We start from the raw sequence: 27,720 nt of genomic DNA, 5'->3' as shown, positions 1-27,720 counted from the left end.
TGTGGAGTTTTTTTTTTTTTTTTCTCTGTTTTAGTTTTGGTTATCATCTATGAAGAAAATTTCCGTGGGTGGAGAATCCCACCATGGGATTCCCTGGTGGCTCAGATGGTAGAGTCTGCCTACAATGTGGGAGACTTGAGTTCAATCCCTGGGTTGGGAAGATCCCCTGGAGAAGGAAATGGCAACCCTCTCCAGTATTCTTGCCTGGAAAATCCCATGGTCAGAGGAGCCTGGTGGGCTACAAGTCTGTAGGGTCCCAAAGAGTCAGACATGACTGAGTGACTTCACTTTCACTTTTTCTTTTATTAAGAAAATTTTCTGGAGCAAGTTGACAACGTTTAGGATTTTAGATTTACAAGTAAAATTCCGTTGTGTTATTTTAGTGGTTGCTTTAGGGTTTATAGTCCACACTGTAAGTTACACCTCCTTCCTTCAAGTCTGTTGTGCTGCTTGAGACAGTATACGAATATCACAGCACTGCCTTTCATTCCCCTGCCTCGTGTTACTGTGGCGTACATTCAGTCTTAAGTGTGTGCTAGACCGCACAGTACATTGTTGTTATTTTTGCTGTAAACCATCAAGCATGTTTTAAAGAAAATAAACCTGGGAAGGTGTGTCTTTCGTATTTGCCTGGGGCAGCCCCTTCCTTGTGTGGATCCAGGTTTTCAGTTGGTGTTAATTTCTTTCTGCCTGAAGGACTTCTTTCAACTTCTGTATAGTGCAGGTCCATTGGTGATGAGTTCTTCTCAGCTGTTAAATATTTGAGGAGCTATTTATTTTGCCTTTATTTTTGGAAAATATTTCCCTGATAGAGAGTTCTTGTTTGAAGGTTCTCCCTGCCGCACCCTCCCCCACTTTCAGCACCTAGAAGATGTTGCTTCACTGTCTTTTGGTTTTCATTGTTACCCATGAAAAATCTTTTGATTTTTTACTGTTATTTTGTACATAAAATGTCTTTCCTTTGGTGTTTTTTTTTTCCCCCAAATTGATTAATTAATTAATGCCCGCACTGGGTCTTGGTTGCTGCCTTTGGGCTTTCTCTAGTTGTGGCAAGTGAGAGCTGCTCTCTAGTTGTGGCACATGGGTTTCTTATTGTGGTGGCTTCTCTCATGGAACACAGGCTCTGAGGCTCTTAGGTTCAGTAGTTGTGGCTCATGGGCTCTAGAGCGCAGCCTTAGTAGTTGTGGTTCATAGGCCCAGTTGTCCCATGGCATGTGGGATCTTCTCTTATCAGGGATGGAACTAGTGTTGCCTGCATTGGCAGGTGGATTCTTAACCACTGGACCACCAGAGAAGTCCTCCTTTGTTGTTTTTAAGATTCTTTTTTTTTTTTTCCATTTAGTTTTATTCATTGGAGGCTAATTACTTTACAATATTGTAGTGGTTTTTGCCATACATTGATGATTCTTTTTCTTTATCAGTGATTTTAAGCAGTTTGATTATGATATGCCATGGCGGAGCTTCATTTCTTGTGCTTGGATTTTGGGTTTTTGTTTTTGCTTTTTTACTTACGCGATTTATGATTTTGATCAAATTGGGAACATTTTTGGTCATTATTTCTTCAAATATTTTTTCTGTTCCCCTTCTCTCCTTCGGGGACTCCAGTAACCTCTGTGTGAGGTCACTTGACATCTCCCAAGTCCTTGAATTGTAGACATTTCATCAGTCTTTTTCTCTGTGTGTTTCATTTGGATAATTTCTATTCTGTGCCTTCACGTTAACTGATTGTTTCTTCTACAGTGTCTCATCTGCTCTTAGTCCTACCCAGTGTATTTTTCAGTTTAGACATTGTGGTTTTCATCTCTTTGAGTTCCTCAGGGGTCTTTTCCTTCTTTTAAAATATCTTTCCTGTCTTTGCTTAGCGTCAGTCTTTCTCTGCCTTCATGAACATATGAAATATGGCAGCAATAGCTATTTTAATGGCCTTGTCTATTAATTCTGCTATCTGTATTTACTGAGTCTATTTCTTTTGAGTGATTTTTCTGCTTTTTATAGATCTTATATTCTTATTTCTTTACCTGCCTGGCAGTTTTTTATTGGATGCTAGACATTGTGAATTTTATCTTGTTCGGTGCTGTTATTTTATATAATCCCAGAAATTTTCTTGTGCTTTATTTAAGTTACTTTTAAATTTGATCCTTTTTGTTGTTGTTGTTCAGTTGCCAAGTTGTGTACGACTCTTTGCGACCCCATGAACTGTAGCCACACCAGGCTTCCCTGTCCTTCACTATCTCCTGGAGTTTGCTCAAACTCATGTCCATTGAGTCAGTGATGCCATCCAACCATCTCATCCCCTGTCAACCCTTTCTCCTCCTGCCTTCAGTCTTTCCCAGCATCAGGGTCTTTTCCAATGAGTTGGTTCTTCACATCAGGTGGCCAAAGTATTGGGGCTTTAGCTTCAGCATCAGTCCTTACAATGAATATTCAAGGTTGATTTCCATTAGGATTGACTGATTTGATCTCCTTGTAGTGCAAAGGATTCTCGAGATTCTTCTCCAGCACCGTAATTCGAAAGCATCAATTCTTTGGCACTCAGCTTTCTTTATGATCCAACACCCACATCCATACATGGCTACTGGAAAAACCATAGCTTTCACCATACGGACCTTTGTTGACAAAGTGATGTCTCTGATTTTTAATATGCTGTCTAGATTGGAACCTGGTGGGCTGCAGTCCACGAGGTCACAAAGGGTAGGACAGGACTGAGTGACTAAGCCCAGCACTAGATTGGAGGATATATGTGTGTATATGCATATGTGCCCCCCACACGTGTGTTCACATAGGTGTTTACCTCCACATGTAACTCTCTGTGCCCATGCATGCGAACATGGGCACACACACAACCCAGTTCCAGTGCACAGGGTCAGTTCTCATTCCTCCCCTTTCTGTGTGTGTGACTTTCTCCAGCTCGGAGAAGCCAGGCACTCACTGTCCTCCACGTGTTTGCTTCTTTGAACTATTGCTGTCTGGGAGCCTCCTCCTATCACTGCCGTCCTCCCTGCCCCCCTGTGTGGGTGCCCTGCCCCGGGTCTGGGGCTTGTGCTCTGTCCTGGTCACCCCTCCCCACGGTACGTGGTCCATGACCCCACACAGCTGGCCTTGGACCCTCGAGCCAGCTCGCCGTCCTCCAACGTCTGCATTGGATGCCCTCCTCATTGGGCTTGGCTCTGGTTCTGCTCCCTGCCGGGGCCCCTTGTCACCTTTCCCTCCCCCATGATGGGGTTTTCCTCTCTTCACTGTGGTTTCCTGAGAGACCCTTAGCCCCACGGGTTCAGCTTGGGTTCCTCTTCTGCAAAGTCACTGAGCCTCTCTTGGAATGTTCGTAGTTTGCTCACCATTGTGAGCCGTGGGCTGGGCTCTGTCCTGATTCCTCTAGGACTCTGGGGGACTCTGTCCTGCCTGCTGCTCAGCGAGGCCTCTTCTGAGAGTCCCTGCAGGCTGCCACCCACAGTGTCCCCAGGAGAGGGGCTGGTGTCCCCTTGGGGTGTGACTGCCCCCACCTTGCTGTGGGTTGTGGAGAAGGGTGCCTGGGAAGACCTTCTTGGAGCTTGTCATGCTGCCTCACCTCTCCCTGTCCAGTGGGCCCTGGGATCTGCGTCTGTGCTTTGATTTTGAAACTGCTGGGTCCAGGGCTGCCGCCCCCTGTCCTTCCGGTTTCACTTTTCAGGCGTCAGGTATCTGGGTTCTGACAGGACACCAGCCCTGTAAAACTTCTGGTCCTAAGCACTGCCATTGTGTGGAAAATAAGCAGTATGTGAGTGTGTTACTGTTGGATATTAATTCACAGAAATCAGAATTTTGCGGGATGGTTTTCCTTTTAACCAAAAGTTCTTTTTCAGATTGTAGTTGTTTCAGAGTTAAACTGAGGGCATAGCAGTTTTTAACATTTTTAAGTACTGCCTTTTGGATCTCTTCACTTACTGATTAAATGAAAGGGAGGGACTTGATACAGAGTTTGAGATTTAACTCATTCATAGATCAGTCACACGAGTATTATTCAAGAGAGACTAAAGAAATCTGGAGAAAATATGGGCAGGATAATAAGGAATCCTTCTCTTCAAAGAGGGAAAGAATATATTTAGACAGTAGACATTAATTATAGTTTCCAAAGATTTTTAAATACCTGATATTGAAATGAGTTACGCATCTTGGTTTCGATTTTTGCTCTTCATCTGCTGAGTGGATTCATGGAGCATAAGGTCAGTTGTAAACAGAGTTACAAAGCAAGGAGAATTTGTGTCTCCCTGCTTCTCTCTGGAGGAGAGAGAGGCTGGGCTTGTTGATGTCCGGGGCAGAAGGACTACTGTCTCCAGCAGGCTGGTGTTCGGACCTCAAGTCAGGAGCAGCTTTGATTTCCAGGCCCATGTTGGCTCCCCTGTTGAGGCCATGTGAATGAGAAGAACTTCCAAAAGCCCTGGGTTGTCCTCTTTGTCTGGGTCACCTCTAAAGCTGCCTTGTCTCTGACATGGCCTGTGAGTGGCCTTGAGGTTGGAGTGGTTCTGGGGGCTCCTGGAGTGCCATGGGGCTGTGGAGGAAACCACGGGGAGGCCCCCGCCCACAGATGGCAGTGGGCCTGCAGCGGGACCGGCCGCTCCCCTTTCCTGTCATGGCGGGGCCATGACCGGAGGGGACCCTGCTGTGTTTGGGCCCAGGGCCCTAGCCCTGCAGACCTGGGTTTTAAAATCCCAGCCTCCTTAGCAGAGTGTGTCTCAGTGGGCAGCGTGCTTGGCCCTCTGCCTTTCCAACTCTCCCTCAGAGCGTTGGAGGACCTCCTTGGTGTCCCTGGTCTCAGGGACGACGCGCAGCAGGACGTGGTGGGAGCCTGCCCTGAGCGCCCGCAGCTGGGACCGGCCACGGACTTTCCATGGAGCATCCCCGCCCCAGAGCAGGAAAGCATGCTGCTGTCTCTGTTATCAGGCTCCTTTGCTCTATAAACTACAGAGTGTTGATAAATCTGCATTCACGGTGACTCATTTATTTTCAGGATACTGAAGTTTATAAAGCTACTGTAAAGGATGACCTCACCAAGTGGCAGAATGTTCTGAAAGCATATAGTTCCGTGGACTGGTTAATTGTGGTGGTTGAAAATGATGCCAAGAAAAAAAACAAAACCAACATACTTCCCCGAACTTCCATTGTGGACAAAATAAGAAATGATTTCTGTAATAAACAGAGTGACAGGTACGTGTGTGTTTGCTGTTAACCTCATTGGGCTGACATTTAGGTGAGATAGTTTACTGGCTTCCAGGTGATCATAAGTATTTGCTCTGTGAGTGCCTGCCCTGTGCCTGACGCTTGAGCATGTGGTGGATGCAGCAGAGGAGACCAGGCCCCTCCTTAATTGTCTCCTTAATCGATTCCCTAAAAGAAAAATTGGGTAAAAGTTTTTTTGCATTTCCAGGCTATTGGTGAATATTGCTGACTCAGGGTCACGCGTTGTCTTTGCAGCAGTGTCCCGGTGACAGGGAGGACCCTGCCCGGAGCTCCTTGCCACGCCTGTGGCGCTCCACGCCTGTGGCACTCCACGCCTGCTCTGTGGACGCCGCTCTGCTCAGGTCGGCCCGCACCAGCCCAGACTTCATCAGCTGCTCTGGGTTCTCCTTTTCTGAGTTAACAACACTTGATGGGGATTTCCGAAGCTTTGTTTGTCTGTTGTTTTTATTAATGAGGAGAAGATCTGGAAATAGTAAACATTGAAGGTCTTAACGAGAGATGGAGAGTGTAAAGGATGTATTGTCTGGTTGATAAGCACCAGCTCACTGAGGGAAAATATTGTTTCCGTGGTTGCTGTTTGTGTAGGTTTCTTTTTTCATCCACCCCTGTAGTAGAGAACTCTGCATCTGCTCAGAAATAAACGTGGATGATTGCAATCCTTAAGAATGCCTTAATGAGAAACTGCTGAGCCAGTAGACCCTAGCAGCTCATACAGGGAACAAATACATGTTACTCCCATGGGGCAGGGGGCTTAGGAGTGAGCTGCCTGGACCCCTTTATCTTTCAGGGGAAGAAACAGTATCTAATGGGGTAGAGTGAGGGGAGTAGGGTGACTGAATTAAGGCCAGTTACCAGTTTTAAAATTTCCCTCTTGGTACTGATTACTCATCTGGTGGGCTGTCTAGACTATGGCTTTTTCACCATTTGTCCTGTGGTGGATAATCCTCAGTCCTTCCTCCAGGGGGTATGATGGGACCCAAAGGAAATGAAACTTAAAATCTGTTCATTTGCCATTTCTCCTCAAATATTTCTAGAGGAGGAATGTTCAAATTCATAGCATCAATATTTAGAAGTTGTTTCTGAGTTCAAATTTACTCATCTCTCTAGATTATATTGTTTTCAAGGATAAAGTAAGTTACCTTTTCCAGCCTGTTGGATGACCAGGTTATCTTTTCCAGATCCACTGGAAACACTTGTAACTTTCTGCCTGTGAGATTTGTACACCATGGATACAAAGTTTTTTTGTAGTGAAATTGTATCATACCTTTGTTGTTGTTCAGTCACTGGGTCCTCTCTGAGTCTTTGCAACCCTGTGGTCTGTAGCCCACCAGTCTCCTCTGTCCCTGGGATTCTCCAGGCAAGAATACTGGAGCGGGCTGCCATTTCCTTCTCCAGGGGATCTTCCTGACCCAGGGGTCGAACCTGAGTCTCTAGCATTGCAGGCGGATTCTTTACTGTAAGAGCCACCAGAGAAGTCCCATAAGTTAAGCCCATCCTTCTAAGCCTTTATTTATTGTTTATTAATGCTACTCTTGAGCTCACAGTCTGGTGGGAGAGACAGACTAACAGTGAAAAGTGTTTCCAGGGTGCACTGGCTACATTGGTCATGGAGTCGGTGGGGCTGAGCTTGAAGCAACTGGGGCAGGGGCTGGGGAGAGGGTCAGTGAGGATGTGTCAGCTGAGCAGGGTTGTGTGGGGTGAGTAGGAAGGTGTTGGGTAGAAAAGCAGGAGTGCCTAAGAAGCTGAGTGGGCTTGAACTAGAGAGAATTGGAATCAGAGCTGGACAACCGGGCTAGTCCATGTTGTCACGATCCGCAGGTACCATGTTAAACATCTGCGTTTTAGTATGTCAGTCACAGGGAACCCAAAGAGGCTTTTGAGTGGGCAGGGCACCTGGGGTTTGGGAACTGAAGTGCAGTCACCTTATTTTCCAGTGCACCCTGTAGACAGGGTCTGAGTCTTATGATTCATCATACTCCCCCCCATCCATCCCACAGCACCCCTCTTGTAACAGCACTGACTGCTCACATGGCCTTAGACCAGCTCATGATGAAACTATTTCTTCATCTGATGTCTCATCACCTGCCTGATGTTTTTCACCGGTTACAGAAGGAAGAAAGGAAGAGGAGGGAGGAAGCCAGTTTGCATCCCAAGCACTGGTCGCTGTTGGGCAGTGGTTCTGTGCCTGGAGCATTTTTTGCATAGTCTGTTCATGTCTTCACAGGTGTGTCGTGCTCTCCGATCCCTTGAAGGACTCCTCCCGAACTCAGGAATCCTGGAATGCCTTCCTGACCAAACTCAGGACATTACTTCTTATGTCTTTTACAAAAAACTTAGGCAAGTTTGAGGATGACATGAGAACCTTGAGGGAGAAGAGGACTGAGCCAGGCTGGAGCTTCTGTGAATATTTCATGGTGCAGGTACCTGAGTGATTACATAGAGTGAGACTGTTTCCTTCTCTTTCCCTCCCTCTTCATTCTTGTAAATAAGGCAGCTCTCTTAGGGTCATTCATATGGACATAGCTTATAAGACCAAAGGACAGTGTAGTGGCCAGCTTCATTCTCTTGGCTTATTAAGGAGGATTGGAGAGTCTCCTGAGTAATTTCTGTGTCAGCTGCCTCACTGCTTCAGAGCTTGGCATCTAGCCTTTTATGAAGTGACCTTATCCTCAGAGCAGTTCTGGTTTTGTTAGTGTCTTGGGCCTCCTGGATGTCTACCATGGACCTGGCTTAGGCCGTGGAGCCCAGCACTGGTGATGACCCTGATGATAAGATGTCTACTGCCTGCCTGGCACTGTGGTTAAATTGCTTGAGTCCCAAGTATGTTTCCTCCATAGTTTTATAACTTTGGGTTCCAATGAAAAAGATTGTCTTAATCTGGTTTCTTTACTCTGGCTTACAAAAGTGTTTAGGTTTCCAAAGATTGTGGTCTATAATCAGTTCTCTTGTTTTTTAAGAGGAAGAGTGTGTTAAGTGAACAAAGTGATGTGAAACAGAGGAGCTTGGGGGAGGAGACCCTTCTTGCACTGCAGAGGGATAAGAGTGATGCTCTTAGGGTCCTTGTTCTTTGTTCACCATGTTTTGCCTGAAAAAGCATGATTTTCATATTTTATAATATTCATATTTAAATATCACTTATATATTAATTACTGAAGAAATAATGCACCTTGAATAAATAAAAGACTTTAATTAGAAATTTTAAAGCTTGTCTCTTATTTTGATGCTTCTATCGTGGTGATATTTGGATGATTTGGGACATCAGGGAATTTGAGCATGTTCATAATTCCCTGTATGACCGACTATGACAGAACTTTCAGATTACCCTGTCTCTTTACCCTTCAATCTTATTAAACTTATTTCCTAAGAGTACTGACAAGAAAAGAGAAGAGTCCAAATGAACACAGTGGTATTGGTTTAGAATCAGTGAACTCGTGGTTGGATAACTGGAGGGCTGGATAGATAGATTCAGAAATACTGATGTATGTGTAGGTGAGGGTTAATACGTGTGCATGTAAATATTGCTTTGCTGTCTCCTCTGATGGGGTCTGGAAAAAAAGGACACCTCAGTAGCAGTGAGCAGACTTAGTGCTAAGATCTTGGTTTCTAAACTGCATTCTCCTATAAAAGTTGCCAGGGCTCCTTGTGGACGTGATTGGTTCCAGGGCTAATGTAGGGAAAATAGCAACATTTTGTAGAAGCAGAAAGGAAGGAGGTGCTCAAGAAAAAGGTGGAGGTCTGTCAAAGGAGCACACACACCACCTCCAGGGGCCTCCTGACACCCAAAGCAGGAGCAGTGTGTGCAGCAAAATGAGTAATGACAGGCCAGAGATTCACCCTGTGGGACAGAATTAGTATCCTTGTGTCTCCATAGATATAAATAAGTCGTTGGTTTAATAAGTAAATGAAGGAGACGATTCCGCTGTTCCACAGAGCAGAATTCTAATTAAAGAGCATGTGTGTGGGGAGGCAAGGAAGTACCAAGGACGAGAGGCTGAGCCGTCAGGCCTGGCAGGTCACAGAGACTCCAGGAGTCATGCTGGCCTTTTCCTGCTTCTGTCTGTGCCTGGTCATTAACTTGATTTTCTTTTTCTTGGCATAAACTTATTCACAATGCTACTTGCTTTTCTCTGTTGTGATCTTTCGTGGCTTCTTGTTTCAAAACATTGATTTATGATTTTTTGTTTTCTTTTATAAACTTTTTTCGGGTGACTAGGAGGAGCTTGCCTTTGTCTTTGAGATGCTGCAGCAGTTTGAAGATGCCCTGGTGCAGTACGATGAACTGGACGCCTTGTTTTCTCAGTATGTTGTCAACTTTGGTGCTGGGGGTGAGTAGTGACGTTTTAGAAATAAGTTCTTTTCTCACCATAGCTTTCCCCACTTTTAACTAGTATGGAAGCTGCTGTTATTCACCTAATGATTGAATCATCTTCTGTGTTTTTTAAAAAACAGATTATGCAGGATATATTCCCATGGTTGCTATAGGGAATGAATTGAGAGTTAGGTGTTAGTCACACTTGTGGAAGAATCTTGAGGAATGAAAGTGTTGAAGGAGTTGTTTTCAGATATAAAGTGTCATTTCTACAGCTTGAGCTGTCTAGGGATGCTCCTGATTCTGTGCCTCCTTGTTAACATAGTGTGGGGATCTTTTTCTTCGGTTAAGAGGTTGTCTGTGTAATATTTGAGTGTTCACTACAGTGAGTCTTACATGACACCATTGTAAATGGTGTTCATCTTTTTAACGATGTCTTAAAGTTTTCTAAAAATATGAAATTAGCACAGTGACCCATGTACAAAGAAAAAAGTTTGTAATTGTGCTCACTGTTCTTTGCTTGGTATTTATTTTGGTAGAAATGGCGTCACATTATCATGACGTTTGTCTGTAGCTTGTTCTTACTAGCAGTCCATCGCAGGCATCTCTTTAGACTGACAGATGAGGCGCTAAGCTGTTTCTGCCAGTAGCTGCAGAGTGCTTCGCAGTGTGGATTCCTGAGACTTGATTCAGCCACCCTGGCGCTGGACATTTGGGTTGTTTCTCTCTTGCTCCCACAAGCAGTGCTATAATAGATATCTTTATCGGGGGTTCTTTTGGGAACCTTTGTCACAGTGTCTGAAGAAAGGCGTGATTCCCAGGAGCCATTGTCGTGTCTGCTAGGAGACCTGTAGGGAGTGAGGTGCAGGGGCCGCCCCCTGGCCTGTGGGCCCCACCCTGGTTCTCAGAGTGATGCGGTGTCACCCACTGAGGCCCACTTCAATCAGTTTTCTTGCAGTTCAGCTTTGGATCTCTTACTTTGCTGAGACACAGACAGAAACATATAACTAAAGCAATTTACTAATTAGATTTTGAAAACTTAAAGGGAATAAAATTACATTTCTTATATCTTACATGCCCATATTATACATATATATATATGTGTGTGTGTGTGTATATATATATATATATATGTATGTATGTGTCTCAAATAGCTTAAATGTTTCTTACATTATATTTCACATAGTTTCTTTGTTCTTTCAGTTTTAAAATAAACCTGGGGCAATTTAAAATCCAAAAGTAAGCCTGGACCAGCTTTTGCAGTGAAGTGATAAGGGGGTTCAATTTTGTTCATTCAGACACATACTTCCTGAGACCCCTCTCTGTGCAGGCCCTGTTCTAAACACAGTAGGGAACACAACAGACTTCCTTCTTTAATGGAGTTTACATGAAAGGGAGACATATGGAAAAACAAGTATGTCACTTAGAGTTAGGTAACGAGGGTAGCAAGTGCAGGCTGGGCAGAAGATGCAGGTGTGGGGGAGGGTGGCGGTAGGGCTGGTTACTGTCAGAGGGGGGCCTAGGAGGCTCTCCAAGAGAGGCCTGACCAAACGTGGGGGGAGCCAGGAGAGTGCTGGGGATGGGGCCCCAGCGGGGGGATCTGCTGAGGAAAGGCCTGACAGCTGGGGGGACACCTCACTGTATGGGCAGTGAGCCGCTGACTCTCAGCTCAGCTAGTGAGGGACGCTGTTGCCGTTGCTGGCCCTGCAGCCATGAAGCAATGCCACCGTGCCAGTGTAGATGTGGACGTCCAGGGAGGTGGCTGTGAGAGAGGAAGGTAGATTAAAAAGTTTTTTTCCATTAGATTGAATGGCCCTGTTATTGTAGACTCTTGTGTTTAATTTAAAACCGTATTTGAGTCTTTGAGCTATTAGAATTGGGGAGCCTTGTTGGAAATCTTTGACAGTTAGGATGTCCCCTCTGCTTCCCACTACTATGTCTTCCTCGTGCTGCGGGCCCTTCCTCTGGGAGCTGGACTCAGGTGTTGACAGGGTTGAGTGGCAGACAGGCAGGAGGCTTAAATACGTCAGGAAGAGTGTGGAGATGATATAAGATGAAGACTGTCCCGTGGCCAGGCTGCTCCCCCGCACACGGTAGGGAGGAACCCCATAGCACGTTCCCGCCTGGGCCTCATGCCTCCTCCCGGGTGACTGATTGTGGAGCCTGAGGTGTCCCCGACCCTTAGCCCGGTGGCCCGATCGCATCCTGGCTTGTTCACGACCTTCGGGGCCTGGAACAGCGTTGTGCCTTGCAGCCTCCGTCCTGTCCCCCGATGCCAGGAGCCGAGTGGGTGTCCTTGTAGTCACCACCCTGTCCTATGTCCCTTGTCGGGTCCCCCACAGCCTTGAGGGGGGGCTGGTGCTTCGGGCCGCCCGTCGGTCCCCTAGGGCTCACGGTCCCGCGCAGTGAGGTGAAGGAATCTGCAGTCAGCGCCTTTCACGATGTGTGTTTGTCTAGATGGTGCGAACTGGCTGACTTTTTTCTGCCAGCCGGTGAAGAGCTGGAATGGATTGATCCTCCGAAAGCCCATAGATATGGAGAAGCGCGAATTGATACAGAGGCAAGAAGCCACCCTGTTAGATCTGCGCAGTTACCTGTTCTCTCGCCAGTGCACCCTGCTCCTCTTCCTGCAGAGGCCGTGGGAGGTGGCTCAGCGCGCCCTAGCTCTGCTGCACAGCTGTGTGCAGGAGCTGAAGCTCCTGGAAGTGAGTCGTCTCCTTTCCCCGTCACCCGCGTCCCGACTGTCGGCCTAGCAACCGATTGAGTGACTGCTAGAAAGTGCACCTTCTGCCCTCAGCACAGTGCAGTGCACAGTGGCCCACAGCGAGCCTCCCAGATCAGTGTCTCAATATAAGTTTTAAGGTAACCCTGGCTTGTTCTGTGGGAGCTGGGCCTTATTGATCAACATCACTCACCTGGGGGACACCCAGAATCAGGTTTCGCAGGTGGTGTTTGTTTTCTTTCAGAGCTGTCTTTTCAGATACCTGAATTTGCACATGAGCATGCTGGTAACAATGTGAGTGACACACAGCAAGCTGTGCACGTTAATCAGTAGCACACAGTTTAATGGAGGTAGGGTACAAACACATGTGTGCATGCGTGTATGAAAGAACACAGTTAGCTTCAAGGTGTTGGTTTGTAGTCAAACACTTGTTTTTCTAGATTAATATCCCCCAGGGCTCTGGACTCTCTTCCTGCCTGTAGTGTTGTAAACATTTTAGTAAGGTACGGGAGCTCTAATGACTGTCCGTTCTGGGGGTTCTCACCTTTTTTGTTTCAGTGACCTCTTTACATGGAAAAATGCACATGTACACACTCCAAATGTTACATACACTATCAGAGGATTCTTAGGTACCCACCCCTACTCCCCGGTTAAGAACTGAGTGGGTGGTCTAATTCCATTTTATAAAGGAGGAAAGTGGGTGTGGAAGTGGTTAGGTGACTTACAGGTAACATAATTAACTTGTCACAGACTCAGATCCTCCCGGCAGGCTGCAGTCCTCTCTGTTGGGCTCCACACCAGGGCTCTGGGGGCACAGTTAATGAAGACCCAGGGCACTGGTGGTAAGGGTAGTTTCCATATCATAGTCATTTCTGTTTTATGTTCCCTAAAAAACTAAATAACAGACTCAATAAGATAAATTATTTTGCTAATTTCTAAAGAAGAGATGCCTAGCCTAGCTGAGCCACAAACTTGAGAATTTAGAACTTTTTATCAAATTATTTTTCTTCTTTGCACATCTAATCAAGCACATGAGAAAAAAGAACACTTTCCACCTTGAGGTGATGTTCTTGTGGCCACCTGTCACCGAGTGGGTTGAGATAATCTTCTTTGGCTATTCCACTCTAACTGTACAGACTCTGGGGCTGAGGGGATTGCTTCATTAATGGGACAGGGCCGCCTGTGTTCATGGGGCCTAGAGATTTACTAACTGAGAGATTTTCTCTTGTTAGTGGATCACGGGAAAACATGGGAGTGTATTAAGAGCCCAGGCAGTTCAGCCTTTGCACTTTCAAATTGGGGTCACCCAGGAGGGCGGTTTAGGCCTCAGTGATGGTGTTCTCACTGGAGAGGGCATGTGGGGCGTCAGGCAGAGAACTCCTCTCTCTACTTTGTCATCTGAGATTCTCTCTCTAGGTTGTTGTTGGGAGTTGGGGGTGGTCCTTATAACTTAAGGTAGTTTTGCGGTTGGCAATAAAGCGGATAAGTTTATTCTTAGAATTTCTTTAAATTTTTATGGAGACAATCAAAATTATTTATTTTTTTCTGCATATTTGATTCCACTCTCAAAACTAGAACTCATTTCCTGTGTCTGCTAGCTTGCTTTCTGGTGATTGTTGTTGACAGTCATGTCCATGGCCAGAGGCCAGTGTAGAGCCTTGGGTTCCCCCAAACAGAGCTGGGCAGAGCTGCAGCTGCAGAGCCAGTCCTCAGGCAGCTTGCAGGTTGGGCCAGTATGTGGTGCTGGGTTAGGTTTGGTCATTTATCCTTTTTAAGCCAAAAGCATATGTATTGCAACCACTTTGTACATTTCTTATTGTGATGTTTCTTTTGCAGAAAACGCCTGTGTTTGCTCTTTATGGTTTGTAAAGCAAGTCTTGGTGACTTCCTTGTTGGTGCATCAGTTGATTTATAGTATCTTCTCTGAGAGGAGGAGACACTGAGGTGGCCAGATGCCACCTCCGTGCTGCGGCCTGGGGTCATCACTCCCAGCGGTGCTTGCTGAGGCCAGGGGCCAGCTCCCGGCTTGGCAATGTGTGAATGTGGAAAGGGTACCTGCCCACACCGCTGCTGGAGTCAGGAGTAATAGCCGTAAAGTTGCATCAGGTCTGTGGGAGCTCAGATGACTCCGTCAACAAAGAACATCTCTTTGTTGTCTACAACATTTAAACCACCCCCACCCGTTTACCAAAAGTCTAGTGTATTCCCTGCGTAAATTTGGAAAACACAGACAGAGCTGCAGAAGAAAGCGTCATTGCTTTTTCTAAAGTAAGAGATTCTCTTTTTGGTCTGTGGCCTTTCTGTGTGTAGAAGGACTGTTTGGACTTTGGGATTGTTCAGCAGTGTCTGCCGTTGGAGGAGTGTATATCCTTGTCCGTCACCCTTATTCAGTGCATTCACACGTAGGATGGCTAGTTCAAGGCTGCCCTTGTCTTTAACACTTTTAGTGTACATCATCATATTGCCTTCTAGTAAGATGATCCCATTTTTAGTTACACTAGTAATACTCTTCTCCTGCATCTTTGGTAAGAAAAAAAGTAATATGTGTATATATTTTCATCTTTACCAGATTGGTAAGTGAGAACTATTTAAGGAAGATATTTTCTAGAATATCGTTTTATGTTTGTTACAATGACTACCCAAAGGATTTCTGTGTTAATGCGTTTTTCTCGGTATCGGCTTGTCTTTTATCAGCATAGGTTCTGATTATGTTCACAGACAGGGCTAGCCAAGAGGATCAGGACTCTTCAGGACCTAGAGACTGGCCAGCGCCGTGTGTGAGATGCCCACGCCCTGCTGGTGTGTGAGCAGGGCTGTGTGTGGGAGAAGCTGCAGGCTGACCAGGGTGGAGAGGGCCCACCATCCAGGCCTGCCAGCTGGCATTGGCATTCCTGGGTTCAGGCCCCACGGAGGACAGAGCAGAGGCTTTACTGAGGAGCGACCCTCAGGGTCATCGAGTACTTGCTCATCATGTGACCTTGAGCCCTGAGGGAGGACCTGAACTGTGAGAGGAGTGGGAGTGGATGGAGCAGGAGGCACCCAGGGAAGGTGTTGATATCAATAAGAGCCAGTGAGCCTCAGGAAGAGGGAAAGAGGGTTAGAGAAGGAACTGCCCAGCACCATTCAGAAAGCAGCTGACTACACACAGTGGTGAGGGGAGAGAGGACCCACAGATGAAGAAATGAGTCCTGCTTGACCTCAAGAAACCCACAGTTTGTGCACAGAGCCAGCTGTGTGAGTGGGCTGTCAGAGCCCAGAGCTGCCGGGCCATCAGAGCCAGCTGTTCCCGGGTGGGGTGGGTGGGTGGGGGTGATATCGAAGAGAGAGGGGCAGCTGGCATGGGGTCATGGACACTGCCTGATGTGTCCGGGGGTGGGGGTCAAGAGGTGGTCTTGTGTGAGCTGGATTTTAAAGTTTCATCCATTTAGCAGTTACTCATTGAACACCTGTTTTGTGCGAGCCAAGCACTCTAGGAGCTGTGTTTTTAGCAGCGAGCACGACAGACTAACATCACCCCTCCTCACCCCTTGAGCTGAGTCAGGACCCATCAGGTGGACATGGCTTGGGTGGCGGGCAGAGAGAGTGAGTTTCAGGCAGAGAACTCACTGTTGAGAAAGAACTCTCGAGGAGCTTAGTCTTGGTAGAACTTAGGGCTGAGGCAGGGCATGGAGGTGAGGCTCCAGAATTCTTGGAAGCCAGGTTTGAAAGTGTACATCACCTTGAGAGTTGACTTTTATTCTCCAGCTAGTGGGGAGCCACCCTTGGGTTGAAAGCTGGGGTGCTGTGAGAGGTGAGGGCAGAGAGAGGCTCCTGATTAGGAGGAGACGTGGAGAAGAGTTGGAGACTCGGCTGAGACCTGGGGAGAAACGTGAGGTCGGAGCAAAGGCGCTGGGGTAAACTTTGAATAAATGGAATATGAATGGACTCAGTGAATAAATGGGTCTGAGTCAACTGAATCTTATACCATCCACAAATAATAATTATTTTATGAAAGATAAAGCAAGAAAGCTTCTGGAAGATAATATGGGAGAATTCTTTATGACCTTGAGATTAGCAAATGTTTCTTAAACAGGACAGAAAGGCTTTGGCCAGGAGGGAAGAGTGTGGAAAACGGGCAGCCTGGAAATCAGGGCCTCTCGTCATCAATCAGCACCACGGAGGGGGGTGACAGGGCAGCCAGGAGGGGACAAAGGTCCATAGGCTGTATAGTCAAGAAGGACTCTTACCCAGAGTATGGGAAGAACCCCTACAAATCAGCTTCAGAGACTGACAAATCAATAGAAAATAGGCAGTTGGCTACTAAGCAGATGAAAAGGTGCTCAGCCTCATTCATTATAGAGAAATGCAAACTAAAATAACAGTGAAATCTACCTCCCCCCACCCCCCACCCCAAGTGGCTAAAGTGGAAGGCCTTGATAAGTGTTGGTGAGAACAGGGAGCACCTGGAGTTCTTTCCTTGACAGGGAGAGTAGGAATGGGCACCCATCTTAGGAAAGCTGTTTGGCAGCCTCTGCTGGAGCCAAACCTGTGCTGCCCGTGAGCCGGTGATTTGTCCCCGCTCTGTCCAGGAGGCAGTGCAGGGACACTCGTGGTGGCCTTACTGTAACTGCCAGACTCGGGAAATAACCCAAATGTCCATCCTGTACGAGGGAAGCGGTCACTGCCATCTGTGCGGACAGCAGACAGGGGTGTGGCGGCAGAAATCAACGAACTTGGAGTGGATGAGGCTGTGAATGCAGAGTCTAGCTGGACATGCCTGCATGTTGATTTTGTGTGCACGAGTTCACGAGGAGGCACCGGTGGCGTGTTGGGAGGTGTGTGGCGGGCATGGCCCCGTTGTGGTCCATATAGGACACTGGGGTTTTCAGCATTTGCATTGTTTTAAAACATAGGTTTAGAAAAAACAAAAGAATGTCTTTAATTTTATACTTGGAAAATGGTCAGACAGCTCTTGCCATGACCAATAATACTGGTATCAGAAAAGGAGAGGCTTGAAGAAAAGCTAAAGAATGTTTATAAAGAAATTAGTTTTAAAAAAATCTGTTGTTCACAAAGGAGTTTACCCAGAGGGCCCCGAAGTCTATGGAAAGGCTCTCTGTGTCTTTCTCGTTAGGGTGCGTGAGGTGTCCAGATGCCGAGAGTGCCGCTGGGTGGACTGGCAGAGTCTTGAGCTTGCCTAAGGTTTGTCCCTTGTGGGAGGCAGGCTTGCTCTTTGTCAGGTGTGATTGACGTGGGGCAATGGGGTGGGTGGCAGTCAGAAAAACTCAGCCTGCCACCGTCTAAAGATATGTGGCTTTCAGGTGAGACCTCTGTGGGCTATTGGTACCTCTCAGCCTTGCCCCCTGTGGAGTGCCGCAGTTCGACTGGGGGGAGGCATGTGCTCTGGACAGGGTCCCTGAGCTGCATCCCACCGGCCAGCTCTCCGCATCCCTTTGAGGTTGGTCCCTTGTCTGGACAAGAGAGTCATACCACTTTATCACCTTATGAAAGTTGCTTCTGATCATGTCATTATTTTCTGTACTGATTTTTCATTTAAAGGACCTAAGTAGTTTGTCTCATTTTTCAAAGACTGGGCAATTTAGCATGTATGGGAGCATTTAATGGCATTCTCTGGGTCTTTCCGGTTGGTGCCAGGTCCTTCTGTTTGTGCTCAGGGTGTGTTGAAGAAGTCTTTCTTACAGGACTTGGTCTCGTCAGCTTGTGCAGCTCCTCCCCTGTCAGCTAATTCGGGGTCACTTCTTAGTCCCCGTTGTGACTGGGACCAGCTGGCGGGTCTCACCGGAGCTGGGGCCCCAGCTGTGAGACGCCCCATGACGTCAGTGCCCCCGAAAAGGCAGTCTGCGCTGCCAGCTGTGGGCGTGGATGTGCTGTCAATTGTGAGACATTTCCTCTTTCAGAGACCCTGAAGTGTAGACGAAAGTCCACCGTGGAACCGATCACATACAGTAGATACTTCTGAATATCTGACAGTATAGTGTTTATTATATCCCCAAGCAACAGGAGTCCATTTTTACAAACATAATTGCACCTAAAAAATCAATAGCAGTTCCCAAATACCATCAAATATCTACTTAATACTTAGATTGCTATGTTGATACATGATCTGAAATGTGTTCCAGTGGTCATCTGAGGTCTTAGCTTCCCACCTTCAGAATGTGTGCTCTTTAAACTGAGAGGTGACCAGTTTCCAAACCTTGAGTAAGTGCTGACAGTCGGCCTTCTTGTAGGCATCTTTAGTAAGCTTTTGAGTACACTGCTGAGATCACACCCCTGCCAAGGCCCTCCGTCTCATCGGGAGTGTGAGCCACTGAGTGCCTTTGGGCACAGGTGGCCCTTCCTCCTGTAGCTGAGCTGCTGCCCTTGTTGTTACGCCCCTTTCTCTTCCCTGTGGTTGTGCAGAGTCTGGGTGGCTGCCGGGAGGGGCTTCCCCGAGTGCCCTCCTCACCGCCTGCGCCTGTGCCCCACAGGTCTCCGTGCCGCCCGGCGCCCTGGACTGCTGGGTGTTCCTGAGCTGCCTGGAGGTGCTGCAGAGGATAGAAGGGTGCTGTGACCGGGCGCAGATAGACTCGAACATTGCCCACACCGTGGGCTTGTGGAGCTACGCCACGGAGAAGGTAGCTGCCGAGTGCAGAGGGAGCCTGTCTGGGCTGTGCCCCCGGGGCGGGATGGAGTTCGCTGTTGGGGAAGTGCTGCACACGCGGTCCCTCCTTGGGGGGCTCTGGCGCCTGAGGAGCGTCCGGTAGCAACATGGACGCGGTGGGTCCCTGCCAGTGTCTCTGACTCCAGTGGACGTCAGACACTTGCTGCGCTCGTACTAAAGATGGACTTCTGCCCCAGGAATGAGGGTGCTGGAGACAAAGCAGGGTAAGCGTGAAGCCTGTGCAGAAATCAGGTGAGGACAGTGGTCCTGTGTGGGCAGCAGGAAAGCCTGGTGGCAGTGCAGACAGAGTGGGAGACCTTGCTGGCTTGTGAGTGACCAGAGTCAGAGGCACTCCCAGGATGATCATGTAGAAGGTTTGAGTTTGAAAGGATCGTAGCAAGATGTGTTTTTATATCCATACAAGAATCTTTTGGGTAGGAAAGCTAAATTTTTTGCATTTAGATGGATGTTAACTTTAAATTTGTAAATTCTCTACTGGTTCTTATAGCAGATTAATTGAAATTTGGGGTCTATCTCAACAGCTGAAGTCCCTGGGCTATCTGTGTGGACTTGTGTCAGAAAAGGGACCTGACTCAGAGGACCTCAATAGGACTGTGGATCTTTTGGCAGGTTTGGGAGCCGAGCGGCCTGAGACAGGTACTTTTTGAAATGTTCCCCAAATCACCGAGAACGTGGGCTGTGCTTGGCATGTATAATTCAGATTCTGGCAATATAACTACTCACCATTTGGGAAATTACACTTATTATCAGCTGACCAGATTAAGACATGGGATATTTTACCCTTTAATCACTTAAAGAAATGTCAGAAATAGTTTAAGAAAGTATAAGGGTTCTTAAAACTGTGTCTGAGTTTCTGGCAGGCTTACATTGAGCTGGTCAGGACTTTGTACAGCCCTCATGAAGTTTAAATGCACCAATCTCCCCCAGTTACAGGTGATTTATTTTTCTGATAATATGGCCAGACACGTCCTTTTATTGAGTAAATTACTTCTAGGTGATAGAGCACTTTGAAAGGAGCATTACTGATTCTTTCAGCATAATGATGAGTGTGAGTTAGCAGGGCTATTGCTGACTAAATCACACCTAGTGACCTGAGAGGACTCCTGCTGGCTCGGATCAGTTCATCAGGGAAAGTGTGTGATGTATGTGTTGCTCTGTTTCAACCTGAGAGCACTTTACAGCATTCTGAAAGTAATTCAGTTTATTGTAGGATTTGTAATACATGCTTAAAGACTTCTAGCCTCAGTTAAAGATAAAAGCATTGCACGAAGTGTTTAGATTATATCATGAGTATGTTAATTGGACAAGAATGTGAGTAGTAGTGTGGTTTCAGCTGACATGGGTGTGTTGGTAGTTTCCACAAGCATCAGACAAAGTCCTGTACCTGTGACATTTGTGGCTGAACATAAAGTCATGACTGGATGTAATGAAGATGAATAAGGACTCTTATTTCTTTCTGTTTAAGCCAACACAGCTCAGAGTCCTTATAAGAAACTCAAAGAAGCATTATCATCAGTAGAAGCTTTTGAAAAGCACTACTTAGTAAGTATTTCAAGTGTTGCCTGTCCACTGGTGGCAGAAAGCCTGTCTCTGTGAGATTTTGCTGCATTTGTAGCATTTGGGATTGGGAGTGAGCTGGTGTCTGGGACCTCCTTGCTGGGCTAAGTTCCCTCAGCCCTAGGGAGTTGTGGATGCACCTGAAGTAGTTGGTGCGTCGGTATCCACAGTGCCATAACTAGGCATAAAAGCATCCTTGGATATTTATCGTTCTTTTCCCCATGGGATTGCTCCTTCAGTGGAGCAGAAATTGTAAGAAAGGCTAGTGAATGATTTTCTGTATACAGAGAAACAGTTTGAACCTGAACAGGGCTTATTGTACCTGATTTTAAAGGACTTAAACTTGGGCAGTCTTAGAAAGCAGTGCAGTAGAAGTTCAGTGGACCACCTGCGTTCCCAAGGCACAGTTAATTGAAGAGCATCTGACAGTTGTCTCTGTTACTCAGAGAGTGAAAAAACACTAAAAATGTTACCTGCATTTGGAAAATAACACTGAAAAAAATTATTCTATCCCTGCTGAGTTCATGTTTCTTTCCTTATAATGCATCATAGTTTATATACAAGTTGATGACTTTGTATAAATCACTGTTTTGTAAAAACTCAAATAACACAGAAAGATCCTGAGTAAAAAATTGTTATATTAATAAGGAAGTCTTTTGCTTCAGCTTTGGGTAAATGAATGTCGGGTCTGTGTAGCATTAAATTTGAAGTACAGAGTTACTCGGTCTTTGCTTTTCCACAGGACTTGTCTCATGCCACCATCGAAATGTTCACGAGTATCGGGAGGATTCGATCTGCTAAGCTTGTTGGAAAGGATCTGGCAGAGTTTTACATGTAATTGATTTTGAACTTTTCTCTGAATTTCAGACATCTCCTGTGTGTAGTAAGAGGTTTGTTATGTAGGAGTTAATATGAAGTGTACCTAACTTGGTAGAATGAAAATGTAAATTGTTAACCAACCATCATCATTTTTTTAGAAGATTCCTTCTGAATACCAGAGTTTAGTTTATTAACCATGGTAATTGTTACTGATCTTTGTGTTTCTTTAATCAGTTTAGTGAACTTTTACATAAATGTTCCACATATGTAGATAATGTGTGCCCTGTTTTATGCAGTATATGGTGTGTGTTCTACATCATTTTCTCTGGGTGCTCGTAAGTGTCGCCTTGAGGTCAGTGACGTGGAGTACGTGCATGTATCACCTCCAGGAGAGAGGGCTGAGCTGTGAGTGCCTGAGAGCCGGAGTGTACAGAAACGGTGAACGTTTCTCATCTGGCTCCAGCTTCCGAGTTGGATTCCAGAGAAAAGACTCAAAATGTGGTGTATTTCATATGTATTTGGTAAATAGCCTGTCAAAGAGAAGAACCCTGGCTGGCAATGCAGCTGCTAATTCAAAGCACTGGAAAAGATACAAGTTATGAGGGAAAAGATGGTGGTTTTCTCAAAAGAAATATGTGTTTGAAGTGGTATTTGGATATATACAGTTTGTAATTTTATTAGATGAAACAGGAAAGAATAATTTATTGTAACTGGTTGAGTAGGCAGGGAAGGGATTAGTAGATCATCTAAGTGAACATCCTGATGTTTTAGGTGTGGTTGGAGCAGCCAGCAGTCACAGAGCCGAGGTGGGGTCTCTTGAATCTCCATCTGGTGTACTGAGGACTGAGTTATTAATTGGTTAGTGGAATAGAGAAGCCATGCCCTCAGATGCTATGAGCTCAGCCCCCTGAGGCTGGCACTGCGGTGGGGTGACGCTGGCCTGCTAACGGGAGACTTGGGTCCTGGTTCTGGTGTCACCATGGACTGGCCAGCTGGGTGACCTTCGGCCTGTGTCTCTGGGGGCTGGGTGGCAATGGTCTCCCATCCTGCACTACAGTGTATAAATCATTGGCTGGAGATACTAACTGAAGAAGTGTGGAAAGTTCTGGCCCCTTTAAATGACAGGATGAGAGAGGACCAGAAAAGTCTGGAAAAACTGGCACATGTAATTTGATAGGCTTGAAATTGAGAATTTGGGAACTCTCACTGTTTCAGAGTAAGGTCCTGAGGACTAAGATATTCTCTCAAGATGCCAGGAGAGCAGATGCTTGTTCATTGTTGGCCTTTATCTTGCAAGATCAGCAGTCCCAAGCCCTCTGGGAAAGGCCAGGGCATCCGTGTTGTCACTGAAGCTTGGGCAAGCTTCGTTAATCGTATTTTAAACTTTGGTTTGTTCTGAATATCTTGAAGGTTTAAATTGGGCCTGGGAAGATATTCTTTTATGTGATATGTGTTGCTATTTAAATCCTTCATAGTTCTCTGTAAATCTTTGAAACCTGCTCAGTGCATTGGCCTGAGTTTTGGAGTTGGCCCAAGCTCCCATTGGTTGGTCCATGGAAACCACTCTGTTTTGGTGTGTCTTCAGGAGCTAGGGTGGGTCCAAGCCCAGGTTTTTAGCTTCCTCCATACCTGCTTCTGTGCCAGTGGGCAGATCCTTCCCCTTCCTTCACGCTTGGCGGCCTCGCAGCAGCTTGAAGTCATAAGTGATGCCCTCACCCTCTTATCCAGAGATTGAACTCTGAAGGCCCTTCAGCTAGTGTAGGATGCTGGACAAACAGCGTGTGGGGGGTTACCAGCCTGGCACATTTCTTGGGTCCGGTTATGTGTTCCTGATTGTGTGTTCTTTCTCACCTCGGGGGCTGGGCGGGGGGCAGTGGTCAGAGGAGGACTCTGGATGGCACCACTGTCATGGTGTCGTCGAGATCACCAAGGGTGGGGAGGAAGCCATGAAAGGTCTGAGTTTGTTGATTATCGTGACCCATTATGAAAGCTTCTGTTTGTTGATTTGCAAGGAGGAAGAAGTCTCCTCAGAAGGCAGAGATGTATCTTCAGGGAGCCTTGAAAAATTACCTGGCTGAGGGCTGGGCGCTGCCAATCACACACACAAGGAAGCAGCTCGCCGAATGTCAGAAACGCCTTGGACAGATTGAGAAGTATCCTTTTAAGTCGAGTACATTTGTGAAATAGGAAAATTGCTGTCTGTTTGTATAGCAGCAGTGCCCACAGTCGCATGTCCATAGGTGCCTGGAAATTAGGAGAGGGAAGCTGCCTTGACACAGGCCCCTGTTGGGTAGAAGCTGGTCAGGTGTCTGCCTGCCTGACTTCTGCGTGAGTCCCTAGGACCCTGGAGGAAGGGGCGCACCAGTCGTCTGCACCCCCTGGGACTGGGGCTGTGTGTGCGGCGCCCCCCCCTCCCCCACGTGGTCCTCTCCGGCCCCTTGACTCTACACTCAGCTACCTTCAGACCAGCAGCCTCCTGGCCAGCGACCAGCACCTGACCACGGACGAGCGGGAGTACTTCTGCAGAGAGATCCTCAGCTTCGCCAGCCAGCAGAGGGACAGCCCAGGTGCGGCTCATTTCTGAAACTTTGTTACAGGAACATCCCTGGTGGGCCAGTGGTTAAGACTTCACCTGTCAGTGCAGGGGCTTGGGGTTCGGTCTTGATATGGGAAATAAGATCTCATGTGGCCCTGGGCCAGAAAACCCAAACCTTAAAACAGAAGCAATGCTGTGACAGATTCAATAAAGATTTAAAAAACTTTATTATGAAAAATGTCAGATGCCCTAGAAAAGCAAAAAGAATAACACTGTATATACCAGGTGATGTATACTGACCACCTAGATTCCGCAGTTGCTAGCATTTTGTGTATCACCGTGTGTCTATATCTTCCTACTTTTTTCTTTTTGCTGAACTTCAGAGCCTCTCCAGACCACAAGGACCACTCCACTTTGGGACAGTGTAGCATCTTCTGAAAACAAAAGAGTGGTCCCCTAAACTCCCTGCCCACAGAAGGCCAGTGTTCTGGCTCGGGCTTCCAACTTAGCCCTCTTCAGGTCTACCTCATTGTCTCAAACAGGGTTTTTACAATTATTTTATATTAGAAGTCACTGGCCTGTAGTAGTCCAATCAGGGATCACATATTGCATTTGATTGTTACATCTCAATTCTCCTTGACCATCTTCCCATCTTTTTTTTCCAGACACCGACCTTTTAAAATATCACAGTTTTACTGAGATAGAATTCACATATCATGTCATCCCCCATTTGCAGTGTGTAGCCTAGTGGTTTTTAGTCTAGCCACAGGTATGTGCATCCGTCACCACCGTAAAGTTTAGAACACTTTTACCCCTCAAAAGCAGCCCGCCCCATACTCATTTCCTCCCAACCTTCTCCCACCCCCACCTTTTCTCACACCCCCACCCCGCCAGGTTCCTGGGAGTCACTAGCCTGCCTTCTGTCTTTGAGGATACGTGGTACGGGTATTTCACGTAAATGGAATCATACAGTGTGTGGTTTTTTGTGACCAGCTTATTTCACACAGCACATTTTCAGGATCTGCCTGTGTTGTAGTGTGTGTCAGCGTCTCATTCCCTTCAGTGGCTGAATAACATTCCATTGGTTGGAGGGACCGCACTCATCCCCTCAGCAGTTGTGGGTTGTGAGACGCTGACTCTTGGAAGTCACCGAGCCAGGTGTCTCATAGACCATCTGACCTTCTGAAATGTGTTTCCTGTGGGCGTGTAGATCTGATAGACTTTCCTTCTGAGTGTTTTAGCGAATGTACTTGATACACGTCGCTGTGTGGTGAGATTAGGTTCATGGTGACATTCAGCTTCTCACGTTCAGTTCATCAGGAGGAGGGTTTATGTTAAACAGTCACTGTCTCCATCAGCTCGGCGGCCATGACAGAATGCCACAGACTGAGTGAGTGCCTTCTGGAGGCTGACCACTGAGGGCCACACGCCCTCAGGGCTGGTTCCTGGTGAGGCCTCCTCTCCTCCTGACTTCTCCTTTCATGACCAGGGGTGCAGGAGGGGGGATGAGCCAGGAGAGAGATGGATAGATTCAGAGACAGACAGGGCTCTCTGGTGCATCCTTCTGTAAGGGCCTGACGGTCCCTGACCTCACCCAACCCTAATTAACTTCCCCCGGGGAGCCACTTCCAGTCACCATCGCTCTGTGGGGCAGGGCTTCAGCCGGAGAGCTGGGGGGTCACATGCTGGCCACAGCCGTTGCTGACTGCTGGGAAGTCAGTGTGCCCAGAGGTCTTGACCTCCGGTCGACGTGGTCCGTGACTGCTGGGTGCGCCCCTCACATGCAGCCATCTGGAGGGGCTCTCAGGGCCAGTGTGGCATTGGCCTGTGCATTAGGTTCTTCAGAGTGCCCAAACTGGCATCACAGGGCTGTGTGCCGTGTCTGCTGTGTGTGAGACTGTGGACTTCCACTTTTCCCCTGTTCCGTGGCCTCTCCGTGAAGAAACTCTCCTGTGCCCGTCCCTGCTTTCTTGTGATTTTATACCATCGCTCTCAGCACAGCCTTCGGTTACTGGGTGTTTATAAACACCTCCTGGTCAGTCCAGCGGCCTGGTGGGTTCTCTCGACACAGTGCTGGTGGAGGGTGCAGTGGATTTGCCCCTTTGGTGCCCGAGGGCTGGGACTCCCTGCCATCCCGACTTGCCGCATCCTTGACTGAGCTCCCAGAGTGGCACACATCAGGGCTTACTTATTTCCAGATGTAGGGGGGAACTCAGGCGTCTTCACTAGAGAACATTTTGTGTGGGTGGGAGGGTGGTGAACTTTCTGAAACAGCTCTAGGACTTGGACTTTACAAATCTCATTTTGAAATTGAGGAGTTAGTTGACCTGTATTTTTCTTGGGTTTGCCAAAGTGGGAGTTAGAGACCTTAAATTTCTTCAGGTTTTATGATTTCCAGGAGGTATCCGGGCATGTGTTCCTGTTCTTCTTTTGACAGAGTAACTCGTTTTGGTGTGGGGTCGGGAGGGTCCAAACTGTCTCTGTCACACGTCACTGCTTCCGGCCGGTGTGACAGTGACTGTGTCCTGCTGTCTCTGAGCCTCTGACAGCGTGACTGGGGAGTGAAACGTGTACTGTGCGTCCACAGGTCACAGGGTCGCCCTCCCTATGCACTCCTTCGCACAGCTGCGCGATCTCCGCTTCACCCCTGCCAACGCCGTGGTCCACGTGGGTGGCGTCCTGTCTGTGGAGGTAACCGTGTGCAGTCAGATGCCCGTGCCCATCCCCGTGGAGCAGATCGCCATCCACGTCCACTTCAGCATCGAGAAGAACAATTACCGGAAGACCGCCGAGTGGCTCACCAAGCACAAGATGGCCAATGGGGTTGTCAGCTTCCCGGCGGAGGCCTCACCCTTTCCCACATCCCAGAGCAGCCTCCCCGCGCTGGAGCTCTATGAGATGTTTGAGAGGAGTCCTTCCGACAACTCCCTGAACACCACAGGGATCATATGCAAGAACGTCCACATGCTCCTGCGGAGGCAGGAGAGCGGCACGCCCCTGGAGGCGTCCTCAGGCCTGGCTCTGGAGGACGGGGCCCATGTGCTGAGGTGTGCCGGCGTGACCCTGCAGCCGGGGCCCAATACCATCGTGTTCAGGACGCAGGTATGTGCTGAGCAGCAGCTGGCTTTGGGGCGGTCAGAACGGTGGTGCTTGCAGGCACTGTCTGGAGAAGCTGAGTGTCCGGTGGTAGCCTCTGCTCCATTAGCCTGGCTCTGGTTTATCCTTACAGAAAAATAGACTGGTGTTTTGAAAAAAATCTTCTATACTTGCATAGTTGTAAGGCAGTCAATAAGTTGTGCATAAAGTTCTTAATGTAGATAATTATTTGCATTCTCACTGGTTTTAGATTTTTTCGCTTTGTGTTAAAATGCATCCTCATTTGTTAAAAAGAGGATGTTTCAAAGAGTCAGCGCTTTCACGTGAAACTTTCTTTTCCTTTTGTGGCTGCTCAGATGGATGTCAGAACAGTCAGTCTCTTCTGCCGACTCGATACGGATCTTCCCCCGCCCACTCCCCCCCAGTGCAGCGTGTTCTGTTAGTTCCTCTGAGCCTGCACAGAGGCTAGGTTGGTGGAACGTACCACTATTCACCATGTGTGTTTTCAGTCTAGTCCTGGAGCAGGTCTTAAATTTCACGCTCCCTGTCTCCATTGAATACCTTTTCCAGAAGAGAATGCCACAGATAAAGTTAAATTGAGAAAGCACTGTTAGAAGCGTCAAGTCAAACTTAAGCATCAGTTACTCACCCACACCTCACTAAGAGATTCTGAGGGATCTTTTGAAGAGCCCGAATGTAGACGTGTTAGCACAGAGCAGCAGGATAAAGGGTGAGAACAGCAGTCCCTTCCGAGGCTATGGCTCAGCCTTCCCTTGAGAAGCTCGTTGTCACAGGTGGGGACGATG

General features: G+C 47.4%; 1 protein-coding gene across 2 annotated transcripts in view; it reads left to right on the top strand.

Annotated features, from left to right (window-relative positions):
- The window catches only part of TRAPPC10 (trafficking protein particle complex subunit 10), a 74,841-nt gene that overhangs the window by 26,611 nt on the left and 20,510 nt on the right, over positions 1 to 27,720 (top strand). The window contains exons 1-12 of one of the 2 annotated variants that reach the window (XM_043874168.1): positions 5,068 to 5,181; positions 5,449 to 5,555; positions 7,439 to 7,634; positions 9,428 to 9,539; positions 11,981 to 12,228; positions 18,713 to 18,859; positions 19,428 to 19,542; positions 20,372 to 20,448; positions 21,206 to 21,297; positions 23,295 to 23,435; positions 23,737 to 23,849; positions 26,406 to 26,920. In XM_043874168.1, the coding sequence (XP_043730103.1) occupies positions 7,530 to 7,634; positions 9,428 to 9,539; positions 11,981 to 12,228; positions 18,713 to 18,859; positions 19,428 to 19,542; positions 20,372 to 20,448; positions 21,206 to 21,297; positions 23,295 to 23,435; positions 23,737 to 23,849; positions 26,406 to 26,920 (1,665 nt within the window). In that variant the 5' untranslated portion in view covers positions 5,068 to 5,181; positions 5,449 to 5,555; positions 7,439 to 7,529. Of the gene's footprint in view, positions 1 to 4,984; positions 5,182 to 5,448; positions 5,556 to 7,438; positions 7,635 to 9,427; positions 9,540 to 11,980; positions 12,229 to 18,712; positions 18,860 to 19,427; positions 19,543 to 20,371; positions 20,449 to 21,205; positions 21,298 to 23,294; positions 23,436 to 23,736; positions 23,850 to 26,405; positions 26,921 to 27,720 lie in introns of those variants that run through there. The other variant, XM_043874167.1, reaches the window with a different exon arrangement.

Source organism: Cervus elaphus, chromosome 19 (assembly GCF_910594005.1).
Source record: "Cervus elaphus chromosome 19, mCerEla1.1, whole genome shotgun sequence".
NCBI lineage: Eukaryota > Metazoa > Chordata > Mammalia > Artiodactyla > Cervidae > Cervus > Cervus elaphus.
Note: the sequence above shows the minus strand (reverse complement) of the source record. Positions and strands in the feature narration are given on the sequence as shown.